The following is a 23,084-nucleotide window of genomic DNA, read 5'->3' on the forward strand; positions in this document are numbered from 1 at the left end:
TCTGTCAAATACTGGCTCACTCATCCTCCAAATTGGAACGCAACAATACAATAACGATAGCGGTATATCTTATGAGTGAGTGGTACATACCCAGACGGGCTTGCACAATACCCTACCAACTCAAACAAACAGTTTATTACATGATTACTTGGAATCTCCACCTTAAATGGCCAGTGTACGCTTAAAATATTATGACAATAGGTAAATTATAATATACTAAAAAAAATGTTGTGTAAAATACAGGAAGTATAAAAAGATATATTTTTTTACGTGATATTTAACGAATCAATTATAATGTTACAGAATCTTCTAGCTGGTACAAATGTAGCAGACGACAAGTGGCATACGGTTCGCTTTTCGCGCCGCGCATCAAACCTTAAGCTGCAGGTAGACGGAGGGCAGCCAGTCCGCGGTACGTTATGTACGTATGCACGGGACAGCACCCGCACCATTTTATTTTGACCCTAATGTAGTGGAACATAAGGTTGGTTTTGATTTTGCTCTGTTAAAACGAGGTAATAACTTCTTATTGCGGTATTTTTTAAATACCAAATAATTTGTCAATAAAAAGAAAAAAACTACGACAAAATAATAAAATTATTTATTATTAGATATTTGAAATGACAATGCTTTATGTTATTAGATTACAAAATTTCATTTTTAATAAATATTATAACATACAAAGCGAAATCAATAGTAGAGTTAATTTTAAGGAGCCTAATGTTTTAATAGAAACAGTTTAATAATTGCACTAAATATATTAAAACTGAATTTAGAACTAAAACATTCACTAAAAAAAATGTGCAATTATGAATCTTAATAAGAATGAAATACAGTTAACTTTCTAATGACGCTAAAGACTATAGTAGGCGTCCCTTGATGTTAGATGTCCTATTAGCTGTAGATAGAAGCTTATTTTGAGTTGGTTTTAGCTGGCACTTGGTACCTTCACCTTTCTGTTCTTCTAATGCTTTTATTTCTTCTTTGTTGTTTGACTTTTCTTTTCTTTCTCCTGTAGCTCCTTTATATTATTTTCAGCAATTGAAAATAATTACATGTGTTGGTTGCGTTTTTGGGACTTCTGTTAAAAATATGTTTTTTTTTTAAACCGATATGAAATTAAATGTTGCCAAAATGATAACCAATTACATGTAATTAAAAAAGAAATTAGATTTAAAAATAAACACCTTAAAGTAAATTTGTCTTTTTCTTACATGTATGAAGGAGACGAATTTCAGCAGAACTTTACTTCAACTATTAGTTACGATAACAGTTAATGTAGTATCTCTCTGGTTAGTTACGAAAGGTTACAAGTATTAACTAGATTAGTTAAAGCTAGTTCCTGTTAAATTGTAAAATCGCTACAAACTATAATTTCTAACACCACACTTTCGATTGAAGTAATTTAGACTTGAAAATAATCTTTTCTGTGGAGCTTGGCTATTTTCCTGCAAATATTTTTGGGCTGATAGACTCTGATTGTAAATATATTTTGATGCTGCTAATCGTGAATCTGTAAGGCGTTTAATTTGCTAGTTTCTATTGATTTTAACGTCAATGTTGTGACTAAATGTAGCATTATTATCGAGATTATTAATTTTATCATTGAATTCGATTTGTTTTACAGCTGAAACAATTCTAGGAAAAGCGTCAACTTTAGAAATTTCGACGCTACATTTAGGAGGACTATATCATCCGGAAGAAGAAATCCAAATGACATCTACACTACCTAATTTTGTCGGTTATCTACAGAAATTCATTTTCAATGGCATAAAATACATAGATATGGCTAGAACACTCGGAATTGGCAGTAGTGATGAAAACAACAATATATACGATACGTCTAATATCATATTTACTGGTAAATTCGTAAAACCAGATTCTTTAAATGTTTATAAGGCTGTGACATTTAAATCAAAACACACGTACGTTGGATTGCCTTTACTTAAGGCATACGGGAATACGTATTTAGATTTTTATTTCCGAACGACAGAAATGGATGGTTTATTATTCTATAACGGAGGAAAGAAACAAGATTTTATAGCTGTGGAATTGGTTAATGGCCATATTCATTGCGTGTTCAATCTTGGTGATGGAGTGGTAACAATGAAAGATAAATTGAAGAGTTTTCTAAATGACAATAGATGGCACTCAGTCTCAATAAGAAGACCGACTCCAAAAATCCATACGATGCAAGTCGATGAAGATTTAGAAATGCATACAACAAGTAAGAATAAACTGAAAATACCACAAAAGCAATTATTTGCAGAAAACTATTTTACAAATTTTGGTTTAATTTTAGGTTCAAATCTTATGCTGGAGCTAGATAGCGTTCTATACGTGGGTGGGGTACCAAAGGAAATGTACACAGCGTTGCCAGTAGGTGTGCTTTCAAGGCAAGGGTTTGAAGGGTGTATGTCAAGCTTGGATCTTCCAGGGGAGTCGCCGTCTTTGATAGAAGATGCTGTTGTACCAAGTTCTTCATTAGTATCAGGATGTGAAGGTATATAAATATAACATTTCTTTTTTTCAAAATTTCCATTTCTTTTTTGAATATAATATTTACTTGTACATGACACTTGACACAGGTCCTACTAAGTGCACACACAACGCGTGCGCCAACAAGGGTGTGTGCGTGCAACAGTGGAACACTTACGTGTGCGATTGTGATCTTACTTCCTTCACGGGACCCACTTGTTACGATGGTAAGAATATTTTGTTCTAATGATTATATTATTGTAGATTTTACTTACTACGTTTTACATTCAATATAACTTTAACCTGTTCGTGCCATTTTTCATAAAATCTTTATGTCTAGTTATTCGTTAATAAGGTTAAATTAACGAAATGCATTGTAAACGAAGGCTTGTCAGCTTGTATATTATAAATATGTAGAATGTTTGAATTTAGTTGTTCTAATTAAATTCAGATTTTATTATTATATAATCTTATCATCTCTCACAAATCCATATATTGTTTTCGATCATTATACTCACACCTTCGATGACATTTTTAAATATATAGTAAGTTTTTTAATCATATATTATTATGTTTTTCAGAATCAATTGCATACGAGTTCGGTCCCGGTCGAGGCATCATAACCTACACGTTTCCACCTAGCGCAGTCGCAGATACCGAAACTGACAAAGTAGCTGTCGGTTTTGTTACAAGCAAGTCTGATGCCGTGTTGTTGAGGATCGAGTCTTCTAATACACAGGATTATATGCAGATGGAAATAGTAAGTGTTCGATATCTTTTATTTCTGTGGTTGTTCTAAGAGCTGTTATAATTATGTAAGTAATATTATAAATATGTTTCTAGTTAGTCTTGAAAAAATAAAAAGTAATTTCGCAACGAATTTTTTAACATATAAAATTAAAAAAATATTGTTTTCATGTTAACTGTGAACAATATGGATGTTATATAGTTTTTTTATTTTGTTTTTTTTTTTTAATTTTTTTTTTTATACTATCTTTATATAAAAATGTTTCGCTACTATGGACTCCTAAGTTCGCTATTTGATAGTAGAGAAATCTTTCGTAAATATTTCCCGACTTACACTGAAGACAACAAGACAGACATGTGTACTTTTGTGGTGAGCAAAATCACTTATCTCCGTTTTGCTATTAAATTTATTTAGGCGCTAATTCAGTGTATTTAGAATACACTGAATTAGCGCCTAAATAAATTTAATGTAAATGTAAAATAAATAGTAAACAACGTGATTGAAAATATTACGACTTTTTTCCTTGGACTATATTTTACACTCACAATCAATTAAATGTAACATAACCAATCGGAACTTGAGTTGTTTATTTCTCTAGTACGAAAATAAATTAAATTTCAGCACTTAATTTATGAGACATTAAGAATACATAAATAATTATCGGTGGTATCGAAATGAAGAGCAAAGCTGATCATACATTTGTAAAATAACATTTTAATGTTTTAGTTGCTAATAATATAGAAAAAAAAATCGATTTGTGTTTTTTTATTATGTGAAAATTTTATTTTTTCTCCAGATTCGGGGTAATCTATTCATGGTCTATAACGTGGGTGATGGCGATCATCCGTTGGGTGACGAAGCGGCGAGGGTGGACGACGGCGCGTACCACGTGGCTCGGTTCACAAGGAACGGTAGCCGAGCGGCGCTACAGTTGGACAACTACGCTGTTAATATAAGACATCCACAGGGTAAGTTCGTTTTAAAATGTTATAGTTATTAACACTGCTTTTGTAAAAGGTTTTTTGGCAATATGATATAATATGTAACCTACTTCGGTATTTAGAATTGAAATATAATGATAGATAATCAAATTTATTTACAGTTTCATCAATAACGGTGAATTACGGTTGCCCTTATTATTATTGATAAATAATTTGTTTTAATGCATTTTTTTTTATGTATTTTCGTAAATTCAAGTAAGAAAGCATAATTCATATTTATTTAGTTGACTTATTTAAAGTTTCGTTATTTAAATATTTTGTAACCTGATTAAAAATTTGTACTTGTTTTGTGAAATTAATAAATAATTACTATAAACGTGGCGGTTCAACTTTAATACGAATCGTCATTGAAATCATTATCCTATTAATTTTGGTTTGGCTCATCGAAGTCTCCAAGATGAAATGTTTTTAAGCCTCTTACGACCAGCTGCCAATTCTTCCTGGGAAATATTTTGATAGGTGGTCCGTTTTACGTCAAAGCTCGGATCGTTGAGGCACCGGTAATGTCGGAAGCGTCTATCACAAAATTTCCGTTAATGTGGCTCCAGCGACATTCTTCGGCTCGGATGGAGTGGCTCTATTCTGCTCTGCCGGGAATAGGAGGCCAGAGCTTAATACCGGGGATCGGAAAAGAGACACTCCGTTTAGATATTAACGAAGCTCACGCGTGCGTGGTGCCGGCAGGCGGGCAGCAGTCGTCCATATTCAACGGCATGTCGCGCGTGGTGGTGGGCGGCGGCGGCGGCGGCGCGCGCTCGTTCCGCGGCGTGGTGGCGGGGCTCGTGCTCAACGGCGCGCGCGTGCTGGACCGCGCGGCCGCCGCCGACCCCGCCGCCGCGCTGCGCGGGGACGTGCGCCGCGCCGCCGCGCCGCTCGACCGTGACATCAACCGCATGCAACAGGTGAGGCCCCCTCGCTCGCAATCCTCTTCTTAATCATTTCAAGTAGCTTATCATTTTGTTGGTGTTTTCTGTTAATTAATACTAATAATTCTTACATATAAATAAAATAGTATACAATCGTTTCAAAATATTCACGCTATACCAAATGTTTAATTTTGAATATCGTTTAAACCGATTGGACGAGATAGCTGATTGGCATGTATGAGATTTTGAATTTAAAATGCAATAATTTATCGTTTCACTTGTTTCCGGTTCAAGACTCCCCCATCGGGCTACGGTGGCCCTGGGGTGCTGGACGAACTCGTGTACTCCGGTGCCGGTTCGGGCTGTCGGGATGACGACGAAGACGCTTGTGTGCTCCCCGACGCGGGGTCTGGGGACGATCTCATCACCCCAGTCTACGTCCCGTCTACAAGACGACCACCTTCTAAGTTGCATAAGGTAAGCTTATTATTTTAATGCGTCTTCTTATGTCTGGTGTTTAGAACTTCATTATGATCTGGTACCAACTATGAATGTCCCACTATTGGACTAGAGTCTCCTCTCCCTTTTTGAGGAGAAGGTTTGGAGCTTATTCCACCACGCTGCTACAGTGCACGTTGGTGAAATACACAAGTGGCAAAATTTCAGTAAAATTAGACACATCCAGGTGCTCAATATTTTCCTTCACCATAAAGCACGAGATAACTTAAAATCACAAATTAAGCACGTAAAAATTCAGTAGTGCTTGCCCGGGTTTAAACTCACGATCATCGGTTAAGATTCACGCGTTCTTACAATTCTAACTAACGCGTTCTAAAAATCTAGCGAAAAACTTCTAATTGCATTAAAAGGGCTCATTCTTCTATTCTGCGTGTTCAGGCTAACGGAAAAAAATTGGAACACATGTTACTGATCCGTAATGGCCCTGTGATTAAAGAACGAGTATCTTATCTGACGATTTCGAATTCATATGACGAATGAAGCAGCTTGACCTCGTCCTCAAGGAGAGTAGGCCTTACCCCAGCAGTCGGATATTTACAGTCAGCTATTACTATATCTGAATTTGAACGGACTATGTAAGTTTCACGTGTCCCATTAATTAAGCATTGCGGAACTTTTCTATTCAAGTTTCCATTGAGAGAGTTCTTCGGAAAAAAACATTCGTCAATAAAATTCAGAAAATAACGTTCATCGAAATGAAATATTAATTACGTTTTTACAGAGGCTTAAAATGTATTTAACTAATTTCCCGTGTATTTTCCGTAGGGTGATATCAGCGGTAAGCTTATGAAGCCTTGCGACGATGAGGACTGCATTGAAGGTTCTGGTGCCAGTGGAGAAGAAATCACTGAACCAGAACATCCTGTGACCACGTAATTATTTTCACATATTTATGTATTCTCAACAGAAGAGTAATTTTTAAAGTCTTAAGTTCATTTTTATTGCAAAATTTGTGAAATTTTGATACTGTTCTATGTATTTAGTTAATTATTTATTTTAGAAAAAAAAAAAATTTAACACTTAAGGCTTTATGCAAGTCCGCCTGGGTAGTAGCACACACTCATAACATATTCAACCGCCAAACAGCAATAATTAGTATTGGTGTGTTCTTATTTGAAGAGTAATGAGTCGTTGTAACTCCAGGCGCAAGATACATGTAAGTTTCCAGATTGGTTAATATTTTGAACAGTGCCAATGTCTATAGGCTATGGCGACCATCTACCATCAGGTGGCCCATTTGCGTACCCACCTTCTTATTTTATGTAAAAAAGTGAGTTTCGACATTAACTTGAGGATTATTTTATAATCATTCAAAGTATCTTCATTGACCTCTTCCAACAGTTCGGTTTAAAGAACTTTATTTATTATTAAGACATTAGTCACATACACGAAAACAATATGTATAACAGTTTCAAGGTGCGGGTGGATAGAAAAAAAGAAAAGAATACAAAGTTAGTTAGAATATCGGCTATTAACTAAGTAGCAAGTTTACTATTGTAGCGTTTTACAATAGTAAACTTGCTACTTAGTTAATGGTCCAAGTTAAGAGTTCAACATTGAACAAGAGTAACACTGTTACTGTACTTTACTTTACTGTAACAAGAGTAACACTGTAACTCTCATTATTACAAATATTAGTTGATAGTTTTTTCTTTTTTTATCCGAATACGTTTCTTTGATTTCCTTTTCTCTACAGTTCCGGTGCAAGTAGCACGCATGCGATGACGTCACCAACCGCTCCGATATCAACGGAGCACGTTGATAAATCCCTCTCAGGGTCCACCGCTAGTGGCACAGATACCACTGGTACCACGAAAAGCGATCAATCCACTCTACCAGATCATGACAATATGCATGCTGGCACCTTGGACACTGCGACCACACCAGAAAAAGGGACTACACCAACTGACGGTAAGAATATTTGTCATCATTTTCATTCCTCAAATTCACATAAACAAGTAATTAGTATTATGACACAAAGGGAAATGCCGCCAGCATTCTTGCCACCATTTCACCCGGTCATGATTTGTAGTAGTTATTTTTAAATTTGTTTTCTATATATTTAAGGAGTTTATGTATAAAAGTATATACTCAATTTAACTAAGTTAAATTTTATTGCCAAATTTTAATCATTATTGAATCAGTAGAATACTAATGCAAATAAACGAACATTTCCTCTTTTAAATATAAATATATAGGAATAGCTTAATTAAATAAGAATTAATAACTTGATAAAACAGTGGGTAAACCGTTACAGAAGAATCTTTTGGACGGCGTGTTTTTTCTATAATTTGTATATAATGTCTATATAGTTTGTTTTTATTATATTTTTGTATTTTTTATTTTATATGTATATATACAAGGAGTAAATAAAAAGATTAACGTAATTTATTTATTTATTTTGCAGACCGTTCCCACTCTGGTCTCTTCACGCCCACAATGACGGGGACGGGTAAGCACACGGAATCTACTCGCACTACGGAGGACGATCATCGCATACCAGATTACGAAGACCATAAGAACGAAATAGAGACGAGATCACCAACATACGAAATCGAAGAACAGGATCGAGGTCCGAGGATACACCCAGATTACAACGGATACGAACACGAGATCACCACCAAGTGGTACCATCCGAAGACTACTGACAGTAGGGTTGTACCACCCGAGTCTGAATTCTTCGCAACTATTGTTGGTGAGTTAAGCGTAAATAAAAACAATTGATCATCACAAATAAAAAAGAAGGCGTCAGTGTGCTCATGTGAGCTCATGCAACCGGTCTCACGTCATTTGAAGCAAGTTCTACAGTAATGAATCAAGTCACTCAGTAAGCTCCTATCGAGCGTTAAGATATGATAAATTGAAGCGAAATAATTAACGATTACAAGAGACATTTTAAATTCCACAGGTATAGTGGCTTCAGTGCTGATAGCAATAATACTGATTGCGATCATCGTGCTCAAGTTGTTGTTCCGCCTGGATCCCTCCTACAAGGTGACTGAGGATAAGAACTATCAACAAAGTGCTAGTGCGGCATTGCTAGGAAACCAGGTCAGTAACTGACCGAAGCGCTTCATTCGTTACACGTTATCCATCTATGATCTATATGTGAAAACCACATCGAACTCGCAATTGATGGTATAGTAGTCGCTTTAACAGGGAACACTGGATATAATTAGACGTATGAATCATTCTAGTTGCTTTATTTATGTTTTCTAACATATTAAACATAATAGTTTTTCGTTTATCTGCAGTAATAAATATTATCGAGCGCATTTTATCCAAGTCCGCAAATTATTCGGTTCGCATTTATTTAAAGCGCAATTTTAAATTGATCAGTTTCTTAACTGTCGCTATCGATAGTTCGTATAGACGTATTTAATCTTGTTATTTAAAATTGGTGTCTCCCAATTTAGGACATTGTGTCAACGTTTCTTAATATTCAGCAGGCTCACTCGAGCTACCAAACCGCTTCGAGCGCTGCGGGCGCTGGCGGCGCGTCCCGCTCGCTGCAGCCTCTAGCGCTGCAGCGCAACGGCAGCACGCCGCTCGGACCGCCTCAGCCCGTGAAGCGCGACGGCATCAAGGAGTGGTACGTGTAGGTGTGTACTGTTAGGTGGCTTGTGGTCGCAACTCGCTGGAGGGTCGACGATAACGTTGATGTTCGATTGTTTAGTTTTAAATATTTATTTATTAACTGCTACTGAATCCCTCAACCGTAAAAAATGTATATGTTTGACGGATACACATCAAGATTTCAATCCAAGATTTTATATCACATTATTTGTTTAAGTGTTAGCTGTGTGTTTTGTATTAGCAGTGTACTTTGTTCTTTAAATAATATATGTTGCTTGGTCTACTATACATAAACCAATCCAGTGTCTGATCTCTAATATATAGATAATGTTATATTCAATGAGGGCTCAATCAATCAAAGGTTCAATGAAACGTCTATGGAATTGTATTGATTCTTGCCTTTGTTCTAATTGTATCATTATTTAACATATGCTTATGACTAATAACAAGTTTTAATGCAGTTTTAGTTGTTAATTTATAACTAAACTAATTAAATTAACTTTATAAAATAATAATATCAATTACAATACATATACAATATGCCTATTTGTGTTCAAAAAGCTATATCGGTGATAGTTACAGTTTCCTTAATACCGCTTCAAAAACATTTAATTTGAAATTGTATCTAAATTTTTTAAGATAAATAATTATGAATTTGTACACAATCGTTTAATATCACCCTAAAATGGTTTAGATCAATCAAGGTGCTAAGTGAATTTGTAATGTTGACCCTGATTTAAAGAATATATACACAACCAGCGAATTTATGAACTCTCCCTACAAGTCACCTAAAACGGAACATATCAGCCGTAGATCGATTTATATACGAGAAGTAGTGATTCGAATATCAACCCGTAGACGCTTCATTCCTTAATTAGCTGAATGGATATAATTAATAATCGGTTAAAAAAAGCTGAAATCGATATAAATGGTTGGTATGAATCGATTAGTAATGGTTAAGTTGCATAAGATAGATGAAATATCGACTGATACACAAGTGTTTTTGTAAATATTAATTATCGTAACTTTGTAGTCACTTGTGCGATCGGGTGTGTGTTATCGGAAATTTAAACAACCCTGGATAATAAAATGGAAATAATTAAATTAATCTCTCAGGAAATCAACAAGACTATCGTCTGTTTCATTTCGGAATCATTACGATACAAGTTTACGTTTAAATTCTTCTTTTTGTGAATCTGATAATCTTGAGAGGTTATATTAAAATGTCTATCGCGTATTGCTTTTATGATTGTTTTTTTTTAATTCCGATTTTCTTTATAATCATCATATTAAATCATACCATGCCCTTTCTGCCTTTAATAGTTTAACTTATGCTAAGACTTATAAATAGATTGGCTGTAATAATTATTTCATCAGATGCTTCGACGATTTTTTAAATTTTTTTTTGATAATTTAAATAATATTTTAATAGATCCGTGAACTGATGTAATTTATCTCGTACTTTGTTTTAAAGTATAGAATATCTGATGAATATAATTAAACTACAAGCAATATGAATAGGGGTACAAGGCTAAAATTTGGGCTGCCATCACTGAAAATGAAGCATATCGTTCAACTGAAGACTTCAGCACTTTTACAATTTAAAGTTTCTCTTTCCTATATATATATATTAGGTCTTATACAGTATTTTTAATGAATAGACGATGCGACTAGGGGTATGAAATATATTCTTGAGGGTGAATTAGCTTGATAGAGACAGGTATAATAACATAGAAGGCGTAAAAACGTATGAGCTTGTAGGAAATGGTGGTTCCGTAGATGATTCTATGCATAAACCCATTGAGTTCAATGTCCATTGGTTTTGTAATTGTGTTACCGACTTTTCGAGGCCTAATTGATGAGTTGTTTATTTCAAAAGTTAATGAATTTCAAATTGTTGAAAAATGTAAATATTTATAAAATTAACATGAAAATTAAAGAATAATAACTACTCAAGGACTAGTTCCTCAATGCGTCCTAATCGTATCCTATTTATAAAATAATCAAATAAAAAATAAATCGCATAACTTCATGACCATTTTGAAATTCTTTCTGTGATTCTTGTAATTCCGAAATTCTGTAATTCATGTTGCTTTGAAATTAAATTTATTTTCTATAAAATTTATGTGTGTAATTTTCTGTTTCGTCTTTTCTTCTTCCTTCATTAAATTTGTTTTTGGGATATTAGTCATTAATTTCAATTAATTAATTCAGATCATTAACGCAAGTAAATTAAGTAATTTCGCCCTAAGCTTTGTCATTAACAAATTCCTCTACAATTTTTTATATTACTGAAGAATCGCTTATATTTTTTACAATAAAAATAACATCCACCGTCCCGTTTTCCTCTTTCCCGATAAAATTTCAATTAGCTTTAAATAAATGTCATATTTATATAGATTGTTATGGAGCACAGGTTTTAGGTACTCGAAGTTGCATTTATTGTATATAGTTAAAGTAATTAAATTGTATTTTACGGTGTAATGTCACACTCGTTTTACGGCACAAAATGTTAGAACAACAATTTGTTTGTCAATTTTAGGTCATAATTAATGGTTAATGTAATTTAATTATTTATTTATACCGGATAGTTGTGTTTGGTTCGCTTTATTGTTTTATAAATCCTTTAACAAGGTTATCTTGGATTTTTTTATCATCAGGAATTTTAGTATAAATATACTTCATCGTTTCTGATAAATGTATCTGAAAATAGATAAAACATTTTATGGTAAAGGATTCACGTTCATGAGCTTTCTAAAAATTTGAATAGAATCATATTCAAATAATATAACTTGATTAACTTATTGAACGCACTTGAATCTTTTATGATTAAATTCTTCGTATCTATTTAGTGCTTATTTCAAAACTTAAAGTATCTGATGATCATAGAAATTGAAGAATTGAAGACACCTGTACGATCAAACTAGGAAATTATATCTGTGATCTGTAAAACTTGTGTCACATCTATGCGAGAAACGAGATGATTGCAAAAAATGCAAAGAGATCTCGCAATTACCTAATCGCATAGGTTTGGCTGTAGCTTTATAAATGAGTCGCGTAATTCATCTTAGCTGAGTATCGCAGGTGTATCGATCCCTAATGATATGTTTGTTTCAACTGTATTCAATTGCAATTGTTGTACAGCCGATCTCGATCGGACCAAGGTTTGTTTATGTAAAACGTCAAATTTTGAAAATAAATAATAAATTATGTAATTTACATCTTTGTTTTGTTATTTACAAAATACCTTTCTAAATAAAATCAAACAAAAATCCACCAACCCGCATTGGCGTAGTGGAGTGAGCTCCAAATCTTGTAATCGAGAGAAGATGGCCAGAAATTATATAGCTGGACGAAATTTACAGGCTTCTTTTCTTTTACTTTATTCGTGTAAGCCTCAAGCACTTTTGAAAGATTTTATAAATCGTAAACAGTGAATAACCTAATCTAATAATATTGCATACATATATATTAATAACATAGAATAAAATTCACATAAGAATCATATAAACTAGAATCAGTCGTGGTCGAATATCGTCCTTTTTAAACATGCTCCTATAATTGATTAAGGAGGTTGGTCTCATTTGAATGGTATAAGTTTCATTCAAATTTTTTGCATCAATAAGACCAACTTTGCGTAGTTCAATAGTTGTAGATTTCTTACAAATACAAGTTATATAACATGTTAAATCAATTTCAAAAATAGGAGTGCATAGCTGCGAAGTAGTAACAAGCGAAAACGCTCGGAAGACATTCACGGTGAAATCCCTGAGTTCAAGAACGAAATTAAAGATATGCTATCCTTGTAGATAAATAATAATAATAATTTTCTAATAAACTATTCGCTTCATGAACACATTAAAAATCCTAAATTAACACATTAAGATATAAAAGTTATATTTATTTTAGATAATAAAGATCGAGTATCTCCAAGAGGCATGACAAAAATGTTCATTTGATATAAAAAATGTTCCCAAGATGAAAGTGAATCAAAAACTCGCGTTATTAATATCGTCACTCAACTCACCATATCACTCAAAGTTGAACTCCAAAATAATATTAGGGATATTTATAGGTCGTCTAACAAGGGAGATAAAAATTACATAGTACTCGAACTTTCTTACTATATACAAAAGACAAACATAATGAATGCTGTTAAAAATACAATCTACAAAATAAAACTAATAAGCTAAGCACACATCAGTTGGGATTAAAGAATGGCGACATTCCAATATATTTATAGATTCATCTTATTGAAAAAGTCAAAAGACTCTTCTACTTGGCAAGGGAAATGACCAGAGCTTAAAAATACAAAGTTTTGCTGGACTTCTCTTGGAGACGTGTTGGTGAGGAAGAATGACAATTCTCCAATCATTAAAATAATTAATGAATTACAAATTACATACTCTATATATGTATGAAACGTTAAAATGATTATGTGTATTTGTATATGCTCAATATATTTGGTTTAATAAATAATATCCTGGGATATTATTCACACACGGACATCGGATCCCACACTAAGCAGAGCTTGTACTATGGAAACCAGACAACTGATATACTACATATATTACGTTTGTAAATACATACTTATATAAATAATTACACGGAGACTCAGGAAAAACAGACATGTTCATGCACACAAATGTCAGTCCTGGGTGGGAATAGAAACCACAACCTTCGGCGTGAAAGGCAAGTATCTACCAACCACGCCAACCGGCCCGTCAAATATAATTGTTAACTTCATTGACTTTTATATGTACACAATAATTTTTTAATGTACATCTTACACACAAATACAGGCATAAAGTTAGAATTATATAATTTAAGATGCCTTTATGTTCTTATTTTAAATTATTAGTAGCTTGTGTTTGTCTTGCTGAAACAGCGGGGTACCCAGTAACAGTAGTGTATGCAAGTAGTTTTAATACTTAATGGTTATCAATAAAACATTTTTTATTTTTTTATTTTCTTTTCTAAAAGATAAAATAATGCCTAAGGTTTTCGATGGAGTGGTTCATATGGTCACGGTAGCATGCGCAAGTTATCCTGAGGCGCTCCTCGCTAAGACAGAAAGAGTACCGTTGGTTTTTTAGTGGGTATTCTGATGTTCGGGGCAAACTTAGCGTCTTGGAAAACGGCGAGCCCCACATACCCCCGCACTGTTTATGTGGGAGACGCGTATGCGTTTTACCAGCGAAAAATAAAAAAATAGGAGTGGTTCATTAATTTCATATAGAGCCGACATCTATTGTATTTGTATCGTCATTTAAATAAAATAAAATTATTACTTTACTTTTTCTCGAGTTGGCCCTATTTAAAAATAGTTTCAACTTTCATATCTATCTGTGCAGTGACGGAGAAAGAATACATTTCACTGCCCCTCTCTTTCCCATGGGTGTCGTAAGAGGCGACTAAGGGATATCTGAGCGACCATCTGCTCATCTGGTGGTAGGATGCTAACATCCGCCTGGCTTGTTACCACCGTACGCATGGTGAAAAACTCGTGAAGTGGCTTGCAGCCGCGTTTCGAGGTCATCCAGCGTACAGCCAGTGCCCGAGCGAGTATTGCCGCGATGGGTGTTGGTCCAGTGGAGACGGCTATTGAACCAATGCCGGGGGAAACTGTATTGATCTGCCGGACAGGGTAACCTGAAGAAACGGCTGTTCCGCTGGCCGCCCGTGGCATAGTACAGGGGCCCGAGCGTGCCTAATCAGCTCGCGAGGCTGCCCCACCAGGCTACGCATAATCTCGGGGTGGACCGTCGTGCCGGTTGATGACCGGAAGGTGGGGTCCCGGCGGCCACTTCCAGGGGGGTTCGGGGGCCCTTCCGTCCGGCGGATCAGTATATTTTCCCTTTTAGCAACCATTTGGGAAAACACGCCTCCATACTTTGCCCATCCCTATCATGGCAATACGTCGCTCGCTTCACGTCTCTTTTCCTTATTTTTCCAAATGGTAGCGCAACTAAGAAATAACGGTCGTTCAGCGGCGGACACCCCCACCATACCCACGCTGTTTGAGGTCGAGTTCTCTAACATCCGAGGACTCCACGCTAACCTCAACGCTGTCCACCACCATCTCGAGACAGCACGGCCAGCAATGTTGTTTCTCACGGAGACGCAAATACTCCGCCCTGCCGACACCAGCTACCTTAACTATCCCGGCTACATGCTTGAAGAATCTTTTAAAGCGAAAGCCGGAGTATGCTTGTTCGTCAGGGCGGATGTTTGTTGTCACCGATTGCGCTGCTTGGAGGACCCCTCCTTCTCCATGTTGGTGGTACGTGTGGACCTGGTTCGTCAGAGTCGAGTCTATGTGTGCCTCTACAGATCCCACAATGGTGACTTGAAGACAAGCCGATTATTTGACCATCTTAGTCGGGTGGCAATTGCTGCGTAAGAGCAGTTTCCTAAGGCGGAATTGGTGTTTTTGGGGGATTTTAATGCTCACCATGAATCGTGGTTGAAATCCCTCAAAACTGACCATGCTGGAAGAACTGCTCATGCTTTTGCTCTCACACAGGACTTGAACCAACTGGTTGATCAGCCCACCAGGATCCCAGACATTGATGGGCAAGCGCCTTCTCTACTGGATCTTCTGCTGACTTCTCACCCGGTGGAATATCAGGTTGTGGTTCAAGCTCCACTTGGTTCTTCGGATCACGGCCTTATATCTACCAAAGTGCCATAGGCCAAGCTGCCACCATCAGCGGTATGCAAACGTCGCGTTTGGCACTATAAGTCGGCAGATTGGGACGGTATGCGCGATTACTATGCGTCAGTCCCTTGGAAAGAACGTTGCTTCAGTGGGAATGACCCGACAGCTAGTGCCGCTGCTGTTGCTGATGAAATCATGTTAGGAATGGAATACTACATTCCTAGCTCAGATCTCATCAATAGGGGTACGCGTAACCGTTGGTTCACTCGTGAATGTGCCGACGCTGTATCATCTAAGCAGGCGGCATATCGCGCTTGGATCAACGGCTGCATTAGCGGGGCATCTAACATTGACTCACTGAAAGCAAACTACAATAAAAATTCCAAGTCCTGTAGGAAGGCATACACGAGAGCGGATGCACAGCGCATTGTACAGATTGGCCATGACCTTATTTCGCATCCTAGGGGCTTCTGGCTAGTAGCTTCTGGCGTCTGACCAAGTCTGTGCAAAACAATTTCTGCCAACCTTCGTTGCCACCGCACAGAAATCCGGACGGATCGCTAGCTCACAGTCCGCAGGAGAAAGCCGACCTCCTGGCTAAACTCTTTGCCAACAACTCCGTGATCGATGATTTTTTTTTTTTTTTATAGAATAGGAAGGCGGACGAGCATATGGGCCACCTGATGGTAAGTGGTCACCAACGCTCTTAGACATTAGCATTGTAAGAAATGTCAACCATCGCTTACATATCCAATGCGCCACCAACCTTGGGAACTAAGATTTTATGTCCCTTGTGCCTGTAATTACACTGGCTCACTCACCCTTCAAACCGGAACACAACAATATCAAGTATTGCTGTTTTGCGGTAGAATATCTGATGAGTGGGTGGTACCTACCCAGACGAGCTTGCACAAAGCCCTACCACCAGTAAAGTAGTGCGCTGCCACCAACAATACCTTCATGTGGCCATACGATGCCTGACATCAAAATCAGGCAACGTGATGTGCGTGCGGAGCTGCAATCACTTGATATACGGAAAGCTAGCGGTCCCGATGGAATACCAGCCATTGTGCTGAAGAAGTGCGCGGCGGAGCTGTCTCCTGTGTTAACGCGCCTGTTCCAACTTTCTCTCTCTTCGGGATGTGTGCCGGAGGCTTGAAGAAGAGCTAATGTGCAAGCGGTTCCCAAAAAAGGGGATCGGTCTGACCCGGCAAATTATCGGCCAATAGCTATCACCTCAGTACTTTGTAAGGTGATGGAACGGATTTTAAACTACCAACTGATACATTACCTAGAAGATTACTGTCTAATTAATGATCGTCAGTACGGGTTTCGGCCAAAACGGTCCACAGGTGATCTTCTAGCGTACGTAACACACCTCTGGGGTGAAGCTATCGACAAGCATGGAGAATCGTTGGCTGTCAGCCTCGATATCTCCAAAGCTTTCGACAGGGTCTGGCACAGAAGTCTTCTCTCCAAGCTGCCGGCATATGGTCTGCCTGCTCAGCTATGCACCTGGATTGCCAGCTTCCTACACAAGCGTAGCCTTCGTGTTTTAGTAGATGGCTGCGCTTCACAATTCTATGTAGTGAATGCTGGGGTCCCCCAGGGATCTGTGCTATCTCCCACACTCTTTCTTTTGCATATCAATGATGTGCTCTCTCTTGGGAACATACATTGCTATGCAGACGATAGTACAGTGCGTGGTGGATACCACGGATGCGCTGTGGCTGGGCGGGCGGAAACTGAGGAGAGGTGGGAGAATCTTGTCATTGAACTCGATAGGACGTTAGAGCTCATCGCCAAATGGGGTTCTGATAATCTTGTTGAGTTTAATGCTAAGAAAACACAGGTATGCGCTCTCAAAGCGAAAAAGTCACCATTTTACCCTCATCCCTCCCTCTGTGGCACACCGCTGATGATACAAAGCAAAATCGCCATGCTGGGGATGGACGTTCGCTGCGACCTTAGTCCAAGGAATTACATCGAGGCTATTATAAAAACAGCTTCCCGGAAACTCGGAGTTCTGAACAAGGTGCGGCGTTTTTTCACGCCACAACAACTGTGCCTGTTATACAAAACACAGGTACGGTCTTGCGTTGAATATTGCTCGCACCTTTGGGATAGCTCCGCTAAGTACCTACTGGAGGCCTTGGACCGGTTGCAGCGACGTGCAGTACGCATTATTGGCGACGTAAAGGTCACAAACACCCTTGAACCTTTACAATTGTGTCGCGAGATAGCAGCACTGAGCGCTTTCTATCGACTGTATCACGGCGAGTGCTCTGAGGAATTATTCTCTCTAATTCCTGCTTCCCCCTTCCTTCTTAAGTCCACGCGAGCTGGGTCTCGATGTCACCGCCTTACTGTGACATCAATTCCATCGCGAACAAAGAAATTTGGCAACTCCTTTCTTTGTCGCACTTCCAAAAAATGGAATTCCTTACCAGCTCACGTGTTCCCCTCCTCTTACAACCCGGGTTCCTTCAAACGAGGCGTGAAGAGGCATCTTGCGGGCCGGCAAGGTGAAGGCGGCTAGTGCAGAACGTTTTTCCCGTCTGTACTGGCCGTCGTTGCGTTTGGACTCTACTACCACTTACCATCAGGTGGAGTAGAGTCATTTGCCATTCCGGGGCATATAAAAAAAAAATCAGTGACTGCATTGTATATAATAAAGATATAATAGTAAAAAAAAACTACAGATACCATTCATATCATACCATTGATATGTAACCCAACCTGTAATTCGAACCTGGAAACCGAATAAACAATCTGTAGCGACCGATCTCGTAGAGATCTCGTAGAGTAACAGCCTGTGAATATCCCACTCGTGTGCAAAACCTCCTTTCCTTTTTTGAGGAGAAGGTTTGGAGCCACGCTTTATTCGTACGGCATTACACCACAAGCAGGTCTATTCAAGACGTTTTCCCTAACCGTCAACCACGAAATGAATTATAAACACAAATTAAGCACATGAAAATTTAGTGGTTCTTGCTAGGGTTTGAATCTACGATCATCGGCTAAGGTCAAGCGTTCTAACGACTGACCCATCTTGATTTCGATCCTCCTTAATAAACTAAATATTATATTTTTTGTAAATAAATATGTTAAAAACATATTATTTTATCATTTATATCTTGGGTGACATTAGAGAATTTCACGGCGGCCATTATGAAAATAATCGTGAATTACTTATGATTGGACCATTTAGTTTTAAATGTCAAGATAATGCTAAAGGGAAAACACTAAAACAGATGTCATAAACAGTTTAAAAAAAATGTATTCACAAATATAATTCTACTCGACTTTGATTTAATGGATTTTCTTGATACACCCGAAAGCCATTATCTAAATATTTTATTTAAATTGTGAAATCGGATAATATTTTATTCCGACATTTGAATTATTATTTTACAAGATAGAAATATTCTCTTTAATCTATCATCGGGTCCGAATATCAATTCTACCGAAAAAACAAACAAAATACTTAGCTTATTTGCTTATTAAATACATAAGATTATATATATTTAGCCAATACCCATTGGCTTATAGGCTAGAACGCGTAAATTCTTATAAAAGATTACAGTTTCAATGCAGAAATTACCACTTAGTTTTCAGTTTAGTGTTTATCTTCTGCTCGGGGTGTAGATAAGATAACGAAAAGATTTACAAGATTTGACTCGAATGAAATTATGCCACGTCGATCCTCATTGAACCTTATTGTGGGCCTAGGTGTACCAGTGAGGAGTTTAAAAGCTGTAACTTTATGTAAAGCTTATTAACGATTTGATTAATACTTTTTATTAATAATATATAACCAAATAATAATACGCGGCAATAGTGCTAGCGTCTTGGGTACAATGCCACAGGACAATCTTTTAGACGACGTGTATATTCTACCACAAAACAACAGTACTTGGTATAGTTGTGTTCCGGTTTGAAGGGTGAGTGAGCCAGTGTAATTACAGGCACAAGGGACATAACATCTTAGTTTCCAAGGTTGGGGAGCATTGGTGATGTAAGCGATGGTTAACATTTCTTACAATGCCAATGTCTATGAGCGTTGGTGACCACTTACCATCAGATGGCCCATATGCTCGTCCGCCTTCCTAGTCTATAAAAAAAATGTTGAAGTTAGAATAGAATAGTATAAATAAAAACCACAAGTGTAACTTCTCTGACTTAAGCCTCTGTATAAAGGTTTTCATCCCCTGCATTTTTCATTTCATAACTAGCAAAGTATCTAGAAACATGACCGATACAATGCTTTTAAGAAATTTATTCATTGATTTACTTCTACTTAATATAATTTCTACAGTAGGCGGTGAAAATTCTCTTTTCATTACAAATGAAAATTTTGTGAAAATAGCAAACAGCGCTGAATGCGTGTTAAATCTATCCGCTAAATATTTTGTTGATAAAAGGGCTTTAAGCGGTAGTATTGTAATAGTAAGTGTCAATTCCAATGCATCAGCCGACGAAAGCCAGTTATTAAAAACTATGCATAAAGGAAAAAAATATTCAATCATGGTTAAGAACGCTTTTCGTCGACACGCTAACGCCTCCCACTTTCGGGAGAAAGCAAAAAATTATTTACTTGTATTAAAGAAGAAATTCGAGCTCATGAATCACTTGGGACAATTAAGTGGATTACCGACTTGGAATCCATTAGCTAAAGCGATAGTTTACTACAAGCTGAAACCGAGAGAAAGTGGTTCAGAAATAGCTAAATCATTTATCAACGACCTCAGAAAATATAAAATTCTAAAGAGTATGGCATTCATATACAACCCATTGAACGAAGAAGTTACTTCATATTCGTGGACTCCATACACTGATAAAAATTGCGCCGGCAAATGTAACTCCGTATACATTTTAGACAAATGCAGTAACAATAATATAAAACAATTAGAAGTTCAAAGGGAAATGTTTCCATTAGACTTAAAAGGTTGCCCTTTAATAACGTACGCTGTAATATCCGAACCATACGTGATGCCTCCTGAAAGGAAAGTTTTGAATACAATGTGGGACGATGCTTATGAATTTCAAAAAGGCGGAGAGATTAATCTTGTGAAGATTGTAAGTGAATTCACAAACATGAGCCTTGTTATTCGAATGTCAGAGAAACAGGAAAATTGGGGTGAGATATACGCAAACGGCACAGTGACTGGCGGATACGGTGCGTTACTAAACGACTCAGTGGATCTCCTATTCGGTAATATAGAAGTAACAAGAACTGCACGTAAATTATTTCATCCCACGGTAAGTTATACTCAAGACGAGATGACGTGGTGTGTGCCCAAAGCGAAACAGGCTGCGACTTGGGACAATTTATTTATAATTTTTCAATGGTCTACGTGGGTTGCAACGTTAATGAGTGTTTTAGTAATGGGTTTAATTTTCCATTTCTTGTATTATAGAGAAAATAATCGGGCGATACCGATATGGCCAACGAACTCAATTTTAATGACGTTTAGTATGCTGCTTGGGTGGGGAGCTAAATTTGATCCGAAAACGTCAGTGTTTCGCATACTGATTTTCGTTTGGCTATGCTTTAGTTTAAACATGGGTATATCGTACGAATCATTTCTAAGAAGCTTTCTAATGCACCCACGATTCGAAAAGCAGATAAGCAGCGAATCGGATCTTATTCAGTCTAGAATTCCTTTGGGAGGCAGGGAGATTTACCGATCCTATTTTGAGACTAATAACGCAAGCTCGTTTTATTTATATCGCAAATATAACTCGACAACGTTCTCAGAGGGGATAAGAGGAGCGGCTCTAGATAGGAATTTCGCCGTTGTTTCATCGAAGAGGCAAGCCAAATACATAGATCAGAAATTAGGTAAAGGTGCGCCGTTGATTTACTGCTTTCCCGAGAGCAATAACCTTTACAAGTACGGTGTTGTTTTACTCGCTAGGAAATGGTTCCCCATGTTGGAAAGGTTTAATAATATTATACGAAGTGTTTCGGAAAATGGTCTAATAGATAAATGGAACAAAGAACTGTTTATTCACAGCATCAGATCGGATGGAACTAGCGCTATACTCCCGTTAGGTATTCAGCACTTGCTTGGGGCTTTTATGCTGATTGGAATCTTGTACACTCTTAGTATAATGGTATTTATAGCTGAAGTAGTTTTAGGTTATCTCAAGAAGAAAAAGGAATACGAGAAATGTAATGCAAAAATCCGTAAACAAAAGCCAACTGTTTAGATACGAAGTGGATAGAACATCAACTCGGTTTAGTCGGCTACCAGCGGCTGATTACCATGTTATATTAGATAATACTTGGTAAAAATCTTTCAAATTTGTATTTTAAAGTTGTGAATAGTCATAGAACATTGATTTCAATATCTAAAAAATAAATTACTTATGTACTGTATTAATGTTTACATATTAGTTAATGTGATGTATAAGAATCGAACAACTTTAGTAGTAGCCAAGAAATAATTCTACTGGATTCCATCATGTCAGCTTATTACTAAAGTCAGGTACTAAATTATTGATTTATTATTATTATTATATGTGTAATACTTTTTTTGCAGCGTTTTAAATCTAGTATTAAGTTAATCTCTGATCTTATTTTACTTACTGTTAAAATGTTAAGTTGTTTTAAATTGAATTCACTCAACTGGTCACTATTCGATCGTAATCTTTATTGGAAGTTTTAGAATGATGTATATGAATTCGCATTCAAACATTTTTTTGTAATCACATTGATTTTTTTTCATGAAATAACGCAAGTAAATGCCAAACAAAAAAAGAATATCTTTGCTATTTATGTACTTATATATATATATATATATATATATATATATATATAAGTACATATATATATATATATATTTGTAAAGTGAATTAATATTTCTATTTATAATATATAATATAGTACATATATAGACGGTGAATATTATGCTAATATTTTTTTTCATTCGATATTTTATTATCTATAGGAACATTCATTGATCAAAAATGGAGCTACATTTCAACACAAGGGAAAATTCATTCTATTGAAAAGTGAAACAATGTAGCGATTTCTGATGTATTAATTAATTTCGCTTCGCTTCAGATTGCTTTCATTGAAAATATTGAAGCAGGAGATATATGAGAGATTGCCTCGTTGGTCTAGTGGCTTGATGTAAGGCTGTAGACACGGAGGTCCAGGGTTCAATTCACAGGTCGTGCCAGTAAAACCTTATTAGGTTTTTCTGCCAGAAAATTCTCAGTAGCAG

At 36.7% G+C, this 23,084-nt stretch overlaps 2 protein-coding genes across 7 annotated transcripts in view; both read left to right on the forward strand.

The window, feature by feature from the left end:
* Positions 1 to 9,416, forward strand: part of LOC126776084 (neurexin-1) — a 194,486-nt gene extending 185,070 nt beyond the window's left edge. For 2 of the 6 annotated variants that reach the window (XM_050498358.1, XM_050498362.1), the window contains exons 16-28: positions 304 to 421; positions 1,628 to 2,227; positions 2,303 to 2,503; positions 2,589 to 2,705; positions 3,060 to 3,238; positions 4,023 to 4,194; positions 4,912 to 5,129; positions 5,388 to 5,570; positions 6,378 to 6,484; positions 7,309 to 7,523; positions 8,020 to 8,307; positions 8,521 to 8,663; positions 9,059 to 9,416. In XM_050498358.1, coding sequence (XP_050354315.1) covers positions 304 to 421; positions 1,628 to 2,227; positions 2,303 to 2,503; positions 2,589 to 2,705; positions 3,060 to 3,238; positions 4,023 to 4,194; positions 4,912 to 5,129; positions 5,388 to 5,570; positions 6,378 to 6,484; positions 7,309 to 7,523; positions 8,020 to 8,307; positions 8,521 to 8,663; positions 9,059 to 9,214 — 2,697 coding nt within the window. In that variant the 3' untranslated portion in view covers positions 9,215 to 9,416. The remainder of the gene's footprint in view (positions 1 to 303; positions 422 to 1,627; positions 2,228 to 2,302; positions 2,504 to 2,588; positions 2,706 to 3,059; positions 3,239 to 4,022; positions 4,195 to 4,911; positions 5,130 to 5,387; positions 5,571 to 6,377; positions 6,485 to 7,308; positions 7,524 to 8,019; positions 8,308 to 8,520; positions 8,664 to 9,058) is intronic. The other 4 variants (XM_050498360.1, XM_050498363.1, XM_050498359.1 and 1 more) reach the window with 3 other exon arrangements.
* Positions 9,417 to 20,217: 10,801 nt separating this feature from the next.
* LOC126776190 (uncharacterized) lies at positions 20,218 to 22,065 on the forward strand. The gene is made up of 2 exons (XM_050498490.1): positions 20,218 to 20,359; positions 20,825 to 22,065. Exons 1-2 carry the CDS (start codon positions 20,350 to 20,352, stop codon positions 22,063 to 22,065), a joined length of 1,251 nt encoding a protein of 416 aa, XP_050354447.1. The 5' UTR covers positions 20,218 to 20,349.
* Positions 22,066 to 23,084: the final 1,019 nt, after the last annotated feature.

Source organism: Nymphalis io, chromosome 19, assembly GCF_905147045.1.
Source record: "Nymphalis io chromosome 19, ilAglIoxx1.1, whole genome shotgun sequence".
NCBI classification, from domain to species: domain Eukaryota; kingdom Metazoa; phylum Arthropoda; class Insecta; order Lepidoptera; family Nymphalidae; genus Nymphalis; species Nymphalis io.